Consider the following 11627-nt stretch of genomic DNA (forward strand, 5'->3'; position numbering starts at 1 on the left):
TATGTGGAAGGACATTTTTGGGCACGGGATAATTCCACTCTTTATTTTTCTACTGCAAATCCTTACTTGATTGCTTGAAATGCCCGTAAGATGTTGATGACCTAGTGCAGCTCTAGAGAAGCGGATTGTGGCAAAGGCCTTAGGGGATCGCTTTGTTTTGTTTGTAATCTATTGTTGAGTCCGTAGAGCACATATGTCCAATAGTAGATTTTGAAGGTAATTCTGCACTTTTTACTCTTATTTTTCAGCTTTGTCTATGTGTCGTGTCATTCCTGGAACTGTCAAATGCTAGTCACATGGAGGCTGGGTGCTGTCACGCTAAATTGAGAGCAAATTTCCTAGCAGTAATGTGTGACAGGAAACACGTCGCTAACAATTCTACAGAACACTTTGAGTGATTCATGATTGGTCTGGGAAATTGTCGTAAAGGAGAAAAAGAGCGTTATGGAGCCAGGGGGGGGGTTTGTGGGATGCTATTTTTTTTTTTTTTTGTCAAATAAATGTCTTGAATCCTTTCATTGTCTGTGTGTTTCTTTAAAATACAGAAAAACATTCTAAACACCCATTGTTTTTTTTAAAAAGTACGTATTTTTTAGTCCTTATGGCAAAAATAAATGTCTTTTTCATATTCTTTAGAGAAGATTGAGGACGGGGGTCAGTACTAACGGTAATGTTTGTAGGATGTGAGTGGTTTAAAGGGACTATACGGGGTTTAAAAATGTTAAAATTAAGTATTTTCCTCCCCTTACATATTCCAGTAATGTCCTAATGTGTAGAATGAGCTCAAACATATTCACCACAACTGCCTCTAAAATCCTGCACTGTCACCCAAAAAGGTGTTAATTCGGGTCCAAAGTGCCGTCATGCACGAGCTTGATATAGAAGGTGCAGTTACACATATGGCCTGAGGTGGCAGAAGTGAGCATAAAATGGCTATCTTGCATCTGGCACTATAGCTGAAGCGATTCCTCATTTGAAAGCTAAGCACACATATCCGGCTGCTTTTGTAATGCACCAAGGGCCGGCCCTAGGCAAAGGCGACCCAGGCGGGCGCCATCTGCTGTAGGGGGCGCCGAATTGCACATACATTGCAGTTTACAACATTGCCGATTTTCAGACATAATTTTGGATCAGAAAGTGATTGTGACTTGCGGTCTTTTTTGTTGAAAACTACAGATTCCAGTCTTTTATATTGTCAGGTGTAATAATACCAGGAGTAGTTCAAAATTTGCGCAGCAGTATTTTCTCTTTTCTATGCGGACGCCAAACTATTTCTGGTATTATTACGCCTAACAATATAGTCCCCCCTTTTATCCGCTTAGAAAATCCACATTGTTTAATTTTGTGTAATTATACTTTATAGTGTAACACTTCACGTAACCATATTTAAATAAGGAAAACGTGGAAGAGCTTGGAAGCTTCTATCTTCACCTCGTTTGGAGCTATAGTGGAGAGGGGGAGAGGCTAATAAATGCCAACGGCGTCTGTGCTGTGTTTACGTGATTGAAGGCACGGGTGAAGACCTGACAGGTACACATGAACTCGTCCAAGCTCAGGTAAGAACATATCTCAGTATGTAAAAACGGTGGCCTATTCCTTTTAAAAAGAGAAGAAAGCTAAGTTACTGAGCTTTGATGGCTGGAGGCTACACTAGCGCTAATCAGGTCTTGATCAGGCTCAGGTGCTGGGATTGTACAGTGATGTTCATATTGATTTGATTGGGTTCCTTGTCCTTGTAATCATGTCATTGTTTGTTTTTTTATGTGGCAGCCTGTGTGTCCAAGACCAATCTCCCTCGGAATAATAAAGAAATGTTGAATCTGGAAAGGTGGAAGTCGGGGAGAGTCTCTTACTGTATGTTCATTTCCAGACTGGTTCTGGTCATACACATGTGTTTCCAGTGACATCACACATTGTTCCGGCGGCCATTTCGAATACCAAAGTAGCATTATGCAGTAACACAACATGTAACAATATCTCTACTCAAGATAATGTTAGACGACTGATTGACAGTGGCATTTTTATTTACTCAAAATCATTGCTCAAGAAGATAACAGTTTAAAAAAGGACCCAGAGACGCACGTTTATGTGATATAAGCAGCAAATGTGACACAGACGTAGCAGCTCTGTCTGTGGAGCTACAGCAGGATTTACTAAAGATCTGCTTCACTCTGAAGACTAAATTAACACATCAAAGAGGAAACACAAAACCTTTCTCTGTGATTTTTACAGCTTGTTATGTCAACAGAGTCTCAGTCTGAGTCAGTGTTTGAGCTGCTCAAGACGTTAGCATGCTACCGGTTAGCAACTGTCAATAGCTTCAACACAATAAACACATGTGTGGCTCAGCTCTGACCTCTGTCACATGTTGTATCCAAGGCGAGATGTTTGGAGTTTGGTTCAGGGCTTTCTCTTGGAGAGGTCAGAGCTGAGCTGTTCGCTATATCTACGCTATATACTAACCGGTAGCATGCTAACATCTCGAGCAGCTTAAACACTGACTTACTGGCTTCTTCACATAAACGTGCGTATCTGGGGCCGTGTTTTTACTATTTTCTTCATGAGCAATGATTACGAGTAAATAAAAATGCCACTGTAAATCAGTTTTCATCCAGTAGAGCAGTGTTTCCCAATCAGGGGTACGGGGACCCCTGGGGGTACTCGAGGACCTAGCAGGAGGTGCTTAGAACTACTGTATTTCAGATTGAAAAAAGGGAAAAAGCTATATTTTTCAGTAAAATGTGTTGCTTTGGGAGCATTTTAGGTTATTTTGACTGCAACATTGTACTTTTTTAAATAAATACCACTTTAAAGTAATTTCTTTCTAAATAAACTGCAACACCCTTGAGGTAGGAGGTACACAGTTGACCACTGAAAGGCCCAAGGGGTACGAAAGAAAATAAACGTTGGGAAGCACTGCAGTAGAGTAGAGATATTGTTACATGTTGTACTGCATAATTCTACTTCGGTATTCAAAATGGCCGCCATAACAACAAAAGTCACATGACTGAAAAGCGTGTATAGGATCTGACAACCCAAAGTATGAAGCTCATTTTGTTTTTTAATCAGCTAATCAGCAAAAATATCTGATTTGAACATGTTGACCTTGTATCTGGTGAAACGTCATGTTTATGAAATGTTCACCAAAAATCTCCCATAAATTTAAATTACAGGTACATTTTTTGACAGTTTTTGTCCAATCAGAAAAGGACTGTTCTTGTTTTGCAGAAAGTCACTGTCATAATCACGTTGTTGATGCTCTTCTTCTTCTGCCCTTTTGACTACAGCGAGAAAACACATTTCATGCGTCTGTCTGTATCTTACACATCAGCCTTAAATGAGCCCTTTCAGAGGCATCACATAAAAGCCCATGGAAAATGTGAGCAGTATTACTAGCCTGTTCTTGGGTCCACATCACAATGTTTTATTTCCTCCCTAAAAGCTTTTCAGATCTGAAGGGTCATTTCCATAACTCCTTCCCTTATAGAATTTGACATAACATCTGGGCTATTTTGTCAAATGGAAGCTACAACACAGACTGACAATAGCGCAATTTCTACATTATTTTCTGATGTAACAACTCCAGCAACATATAGAAAAGCGCCTTTGGCTTTTCACCTTTATTCATTCTATTTTTGTACGGGCACATCCACGAGTTACTCTCCACTCTCTCTACTGCACTGAAGGGCAGGTTATATTCACTAAAATATAACATGTATATAATAAGCCAATGTCCCAGACTGCATGACTTTCCACCAGCCTACTCTTTCCCTGTCCCCACAGCCCGGTTTCTACCTTTCGTAGGATTTTTGTTTCTTCACCTGTTCCCTGCCATCGTAGGGTTAGGTGTAGAGTTAGAGTTATCCAAATCTCAAAGCGTATTGACTTGAGACCATACAGCCTATATGCCAGTGTGTAACCTCATTTGAAAGCCAAGATCTTCTAGTTTCTAAAACTATGTGTAAGATCAGTGAGAGTGAAACACAACTTACATCACCTTTGCTGTTCGTAACCCTAACCCCAACCCTAAACATAACCCTATAGCCCCCTGATCAGGCGGATCAGGTGTTCCAATGTATTCCGAAGGTTTTTATAGGTGCTCTTTGGAAAAAACTGCAAACCCAGGCACTAAACAAATATGAACAGCGCGAGGAAGTATTAAAAAGGCCTTTAGTTAGATGACCAAGCCAATTGATCATCTCTCTTCTCTGTAACACTTTATTTTACAGTACCCTTGATACATTGTTCATCCATCCATTTTCTTCCGCTTTATCCAGGGCCGGGTCGCGGGGGCAGCAGTCTCAGCAGAGATGCCCAAACTTCCCGATCCACACACACCTCCTCCAGCTGTTCTGGGGGGACCCCGAGGCAACACCAGGCCAGCTCGGAGACATAGTCCCACCAGCGTGTCCTGGGTCTTCCACGAGGCCTTGTCCCAATAGGACATGCCCGGAACACCAGGAGGCATCCGAAACAGAGGCCCGAGCCACCTCACCTCGCTCCTGTCAACGTGAAGGAGCAGCGACTCTACTCAAAAGACAACAGACATGAAACGGTTAGTAAAAAAAAAGACAGGAAATTAACAAACATTATTATACGGCTCTTCACAACGTAAGTAGAACGCTCCGTTGATTTGAATGGGATTTCCCAACGTTCTACCGGTCATTATTTTCTGCTAAAGGACCTCTGAAAAAAATAATGACCGCTGCCAATGGCAACGGAGTTCGTGCTTTCATATCACTCCGCGCGTACGTAGTAGTGGACACTATCTCTGTCCCCGTCACTGCGAGAGAAGTTGGGGGAATCGCTCGTGAAGTTAGCGTGAGTCTGACTTTCAACTTACCCAGAGATTCTCCACCATTCCTCCAACTGCACCTTCAACTAAGTAGCTAGGCTAGCTACTAGCCTTGCTGCTTCTAGCCTAGCAAAACGTTGCCGAGCAACACGCAAACTTTTGGGAACTATTTGTCGCGGAAGTCATTAAATAAACCTTTCGACCTTCATAAAAGTGTACAAAGTTTATGTTGTGTGTGTTCAGTTGGCAACTGGCCTTATAATAAGGCAATTTGGCCTTATATAAGGCCATTTGGCCTTATAATAAGGCCTTATAATAAGGCCATTTGAAACAAGACGGTTCGCCCTTATTCGCTTATTTTCCCGATAATGTCCAGCGTTCTATACATTATCCCTTACATAATAATACTAATAATTTGTACCTATGGGTTAGATACACAATGGACTAATATGTATTTGTAATTTGTAGGTACATAATGTAATAAGACCCTGGCCCTAACCCTAAGGGTCTCGTGTCCTATTACATTGTGTACCTACAAAGTACTAATACAAGTTATTCCATTGTGTATCTAACCAATAAGTACAAGTTATTACACATTGTTACAGAGCACATTACATTGTACTGAGTTTAGTTAGATACAATGTATCAAGGTACTGTAAAATAAAGTGATACCCTATTCTCATCCTGACGGTCCCTTACCTTAAAGGTGCATTATGCGACTTTTTATGTGGAAAAATAGTTCACATTTGTGCGTATTTTTCCTTGTAGTGACCCAGCGGCTGTATATGAGTGGTCAGCTTGGCGCCTTTAATACAGATACGCACAAATACTGCATCATCTTCCTACAATCCTACAACCAGGCCCTCATTTTCTGCCATAACTCGAGAACGAGGCCCTAAACTAAAACTTCCAATCATTTTCCCTATACACTTTTTTTTGGTCTAAATTCCAATAGTTGATTAATGTAAATTTTACTTCCTGAACCAGAGTGGGTCTCAAGGTAATAGTCTTTTTATATATATATATACTGCATTACAGTTTAAACTTTGCAGATGACATGCACTTAAACCGCCTTGTTTTTGCACAGATTTTGTTGTTTTTCTCCTATTTTCACTTGTCAAATTGTGAAAGTGATTATGGCTGAGCTGACATGGAGGTGTTGAAAGTGATGGCCTCCAGCTCACCTTTCACTGTGCTCGGTGCCACACAGATGTCATTACGGGACAGGACCAGGGGTTAAGTTGGATGCTCTTGCTTTTATTTTATATTTAATCTGCCCCAGAATCAACCGTCTTATATGAGCCCGGAACAGTTTTTTGTTGCTGCTCGAGATTGGGGCATGTAAAATATTGTTTGCTTTGTTGTGACCCTCCCTGTTCCTTTAAGTGCACTTTAAGTACTTTCCAGGCCAATATTGTGAATGACAATTTACCCCAGGATCAATTGTTTGGAAGGTTTTCACTGCTGACGGAGCCTCTCCCCAGAAAACCTACAAAACAATTGATCCTGGACCATTGTAGAGGCCACTGTGATGGAAAGTAAAGGCGCCATGCTGACCACTCATACTGCCGCATTTTTTTTTTCACATCAAAAGTTGCATAATGCACCTTTAACGCAATACTAAGTAACTTGTTTACCGTAATAAATCCTTTCCGTAGTCCCTCTGGGGGTGATACAAGTGTTAATGGGATGATTGGAGGGTCTTTCATCTCCCCCTGGTGTCTCTGGCCAGAAAACCACAATTGCAACTTCGCTGCCTTTGGGTCGGAGTCACCAATACGCACTCATGGAATCCCGAGAAGAAGCTAACAGGCTAACGGGCAAAGCTAACTGCAGGCTAGCACCACTTAAACAGTATTTACAGCCAAGTTTGAGTGAAAAAAATGATCTCCATTGTGTAATTGGATGTACAATATCGGTATGTCCCTTTGTCATTTCTGTCAGCGTAGTATTTACTCTCACAGACGATTAATGAGTAAAAAAAATTGCAACATGCTACGACAACTGCAGTTGCCCTTATGACCTCTAGGGGCAAGAGTTATTTACTATTGCTTTAACCTCTTAACACCCGCCTGAACCGAGAGCATTTTATCCAGCTTTACCCAAACCTGTAGGCCAGTGTAACACCTCATTTGAACGATAAGACTTACTCACTTTCGTCACATTTTCATCGCTTTTTGTCACATTTTATCACTTTTTTTGTCACTTTTTTGTCACTTTTTTGTCACGTTTTTCTAAATTTTTCATCACTTTTTTGTAACATTTTTGTTTTTCACTTTTTTCTCACATTTTCATCCTTGTTTTCGTCTCAGTTTTGTTGATATTTTCGCTCCATTTTTCCAGAAGCTTTTGGATTGGGGTAAAGCCAAACTGGAGAGAATATGCTCAGTTTAGGATGGAAGTTTAGGGATTAAGCACAAGTCATTGAAAGCTTGTGTGCATTCCCTTGACCTAGATTAACCTTACAGATAAGACCGGGACACCTCAGCAATTATAATCATGGATTTGTTCAACAATGTGTCACAAAATGTAAAGGTTTTCCGCTATACCCGCTACATACCAAGCAGAAAGCAGAATGAATCACACTCACAGGGATCGTTTAAACCAGTTTGCAAAATTTCACTTTCGTGCTTCCACAATCCCAGCATCAGTCCCCAAATCAAGTCCTTTTCTGCCTTTCCCAGAGAACGGGCACAAAACACGTCCATCACTTGACCTTTTCAGTTCGCATTACCTTCACCTCACCTTTACCCACATTTGTTTTCCTTTTACTGCCCGCAGAAAGTAGGTGAAGAGCGGGAAGGGACGTCCTGCAAACTTCTCAAAGCCGGAGACATGAACACACGCTGCACCAGGCAAGCTTTGGATTTTAGATGCTATTTATGCTTTAACATATAGGCAGTTTACATAGCAGCTCCTCTGTACTAAGGCTGTATTTTCTTTGGTTGCTTTAGTATCTCTCCAACAGCTCGTGCCCTTCAGCATACATTAGAGAGAAAATCTGAGGCTGCAGGTCCACGGCGGACATGCACACACAGTTCTCATGTATCTTTCACGTCCAGAGGAACAGTGTGCACTGTCCGGTCCTTTTGTTAAGGAGGGAGAATACTTTGAAACTTTGATGAAGCTCACACTGACTAATTCATGCTAATGTCCACCCGGACCAGCAGTTTCCCTATGGAGGCGATAAAGTCTACCATAAAGGTGCTGAATTATACATTCTCAGAGTTTTTTAAACCAAAGGACACCTCGGAAGTTTGAAAACGGCTTAAACGAGTCTTAAAACTGCGATTGGCACAAAAAATACAAAATCTGGACGACAACTAGGCTAAAATTGGAATCAATTGGGAATCTCACGACTAAAACTAACCTGCTGACCGAGATCCAGCATTGGGTATTGTGCCACCTAATAATATAATCATTTGTTGGTGCTTTGTTCATCCCTAATGAAGGCAATTTGAGAGCTGCATGATCAAAAGTAGTAGTGTGCAGGGTTACGCAAACCTTTAACGAATGCGACACGGTGGCTATTGCGTTCACAGCACAGCAACAAGGTCTCGAGTTTGATTCCCAGGCTGGATGAGGCCTTTATGTGGGAAGTTTTGGAACTCAAATCAAAAAGCTTCATGAAAAAAAAAAAAAAAAGAAAGCTAGCTAGTGACAAAAACGCGATAAAGATGGACAAAAAATTGACAAAAAATGGACAAAAAATGGACAAAAAATGGACAAAAAAATGGACAAAAACACAACAAAAAAGTGACAAAAAAGTGACAAGAAAGTGACAAAAAAGTGACAAAAAGTGACAAAAAAAGTGACAAAAACACAACAAAAAATTTACAAAAAAACAACAAAAGATTTACAAAAATGCAAGAAAAACGTGATAAAGATGGACAAAAAATGGACAAAAAAGTGACAAAAATGCAAAAAAAGTGACAAAAAAGTGACAAACACAACAAAAAAGTGACAAAAAATTTACAAAAAATTTACAAAAAATTTACAAAAAAATTACAAAAATGCAAGAAAAAATTGATAAAAATGCAACAAAAATGGACAAAAATGCAACAAAAAATTGACAAAAAAGCAAAAAAAGTGACAGAAAAAGTTACAAAACACAACAAAAAATAGACAAAAAATTGACAAAAACGCAACGTAATTGGACCTTCCTAAAGTCAGACTGGGGAGAAGTCATTGGTTATGAGTGAGATGCTGCATTACACAGAAAAGAAAATAACTAATAAATGCTAAAAAATGTGACTTTTATCTGAACTCAAATCTCATCGTGAGCCACATGAAACAAAGCGGAGAGAATGGTGTAATTAGCGCCGTTGTTTTACAGACTGACTTTCGAAACACATGATGCATCAGAATGAATCAGCAGCACTCGTGGACGTCACACCGTTCAATTACATCTTCACGTCTAAAATCATCCGTGCGAATTGACATCTAGAGACAGCCTTTTTTTCCCCCCTTCCTGTGAACTGACTCGAGTCCTGTCCAGTTAGTCTCAGACATTGTCCTGGTGCGATGGATGCGATTTGGCTCTTGCTGTTTTTAATTCTCGCTAACCTGGGATGGACGCGGGCCTATCCCAGCGGCGCTCCCACGGGTGCCTGTGAAGACATGATGCCGCGCCACATGGGGGTGCAGCCGCAGACCTCCCCTCCGCCCTACACCCTGCTCACCGACATCAGGACGTTCCAGCCAGGGAGCCCGATAACAGGTAAGCAGGGGACATCTGAGTACTGTTTTTCTATTGTTTTGGCTTTGTTTATATTTATACTGACCTGGATTAGTCTAAATCTGATTCTGAAATTCTTTATCAATCTAGTTCTTGGGTACTTTCAGAGCAAAGATAACACTTTTTATCACATAATGTCTGCTGCCATCGCCCGACCCTGGCCCCTATAATCAATGCCGTGTGTGCATTCTTTGTCAGTGACCATAGTTGGACCAGATTACAGGGGGGTGCTCCTGGAGGCCCGTACCCCCGGAGAAACCACAGCCTTGGGCACCTGGCAGCTGCCTCCCCCTGACACGCGCTTCCTGGAGGTCAGTAAGTCGCACTCTCGGCTTAGTCAATATCTGTTAAAGACATGGACATGGACATCGAAAAGAGTACGATCTACATGCTAATCCATTATAGCTCAATCTTATGACTTTGTCCACAGTGTTCAGGGAATCCACAGGGCGCAGTGACCCACGCCAACACTAACCTCAAGGGAAACTCCTCGGTCTACAGCTGGATCCCCCCGGACACCGTCACCCCCGTCTACTTCATGTAATGCAAACTTATGTTGTTTTTTTTATCTCTGTGAGCATTTCCGGACATAAAAGCCTAAACTTCAGAGATTGTAGATTTTATATATGGGGCTGAGTACCGATTAGGTACTACTTGCATTGGAAAACTAAAAGTAGATTAGAAAGACTATATGGAGTTTAAAAATGTTCAAATTAAGTATTTTGCTAGCCCTACATGTTCCAGCCATGTCCTAATGTGTAGAATGAGCTCAGACCTGTTCACCACAACTGCCTCTAAAATCCTGCACTGCATCCTGAGTGCACATCCTGTCACTCAGAAAGTTGTTACTTCGGGTCCGAAGTGCCGTCATGCACGAGCTTAATATAGAAGCTGCAGTTACACGTATGACCTGAGGTGGCAGTAGTGAGTATAAAATGGCCAACTTGCATGTAGCCCCTTTAAGTAATAAAATAATAAACGTTTTGATGCTGTTGGTCATCAAAAATTGGGGAAAATGGAAAAAACAAAACGGGGGGGAAAAATTAAGAACTGCAGAATTGCAGAAATTGCTTAAACTGCTCAAATTGCACAAATTGTCGAAACTGCATGAATAGCAATAATCTCCTCAACAAGCGGATGCTTTTGATGCATAACTTGCAAAAAGCTGCTGAAAATCCGGAAAAAGATATAATAATAAATAGCATGAAAACCAATGATTGACTGCGGAAAACTCCCACAATCAAAAATGTGGAAAAATGTTCTGCCCTTTTGTAGTTTAAAGAGGTTTATTGGTTGTTTCACATCAAACAAATGATACAAATGCAAAACAAATGAAATGAAAGGAAAAGGAATAAATTAACATTATTGATCTGTTTTATGGTTCATAAGTATCAGGTGTCAAGTATCAGTATGGAAAACCAAGTATCGTTAAAGTACCAGTATCGAAACAAAAATAACGGTACCCAGCCCTATTTATATATCATCAGGTCCTATGGAAATGTCAAATAACCTCATCACGTCTTCCAGCCTGTACTGTTTCTGAATGTTACTCAGAAATCACATCCCGATTCCTCTAAAAGCATAATTTCTCAGCAAACTGCCCCTGACATGTCTCCTCTGGTGTCTAGGGCCACCGTGGCTCAGCAGAGGACCGTCTACTGGCTCAACGTGCAGTCCAGTGCGCTCTTCAGAGGTACGTACGAGGGCAACCGTGACAAAAGTAATCACAAATCAAACCCTCTCCTCTCCGCTGGGGGTCAAAGGTCGAACGCTACCACCGCGGGGGGTTGTGTAACCAACAAGATCAGGGCTGACAACAAGTGAGAATACAATACAGTCCAGTTTCACTACACTGAGGAGTATTCCAGGTTATATGTTGCTACAATGCAAGAGCAACTACATGCCCGACCTTGCCTGTTATGTTATATTATATTGTGTTTCTCCTGAGCTTCTTGATTGTGACTTGCTGCTGTTTGGTCCCCAGGTAAAGCCCCTGGTCTGGGTCTGGCCTCAGAGAAGAGCCGAGGTGTGGCCCCACGAGGAACTCTGCTCTCTGCTGCCTTCTGTTGGTTACTCTGTAAAATAATGCTCTAA

The 11627-nt window shown here is 41.2% G+C and overlaps 1 protein-coding gene across 1 annotated transcript; it reads left to right on the top strand.

The window, feature by feature from the left end:
- Positions 1-9309: 9309 nt before the first annotated feature.
- On the top strand, positions 9310-11627 carry LOC306960610 (putative defense protein Hdd11; the record flags this gene model as incomplete). Its single annotated transcript, XM_079553064.1, has 5 exons — positions 9310-9515; positions 9732-9844; positions 9964-10073; positions 11162-11226; positions 11518-11627. Exons 1-5 carry the CDS (start codon positions 9320-9322, stop codon positions 11625-11627), a joined length of 594 nt encoding a protein of 197 aa, XP_079409190.1. The 5' UTR covers positions 9310-9319.

The sequence above is a fragment of the Gobius niger genome (genome assembly GCF_951799975.1).
Source record: "Gobius niger genome assembly, chromosome: 1".
NCBI classification, from domain to species: Eukaryota; Metazoa; Chordata; class Actinopteri; order Gobiiformes; family Gobiidae; genus Gobius; species Gobius niger.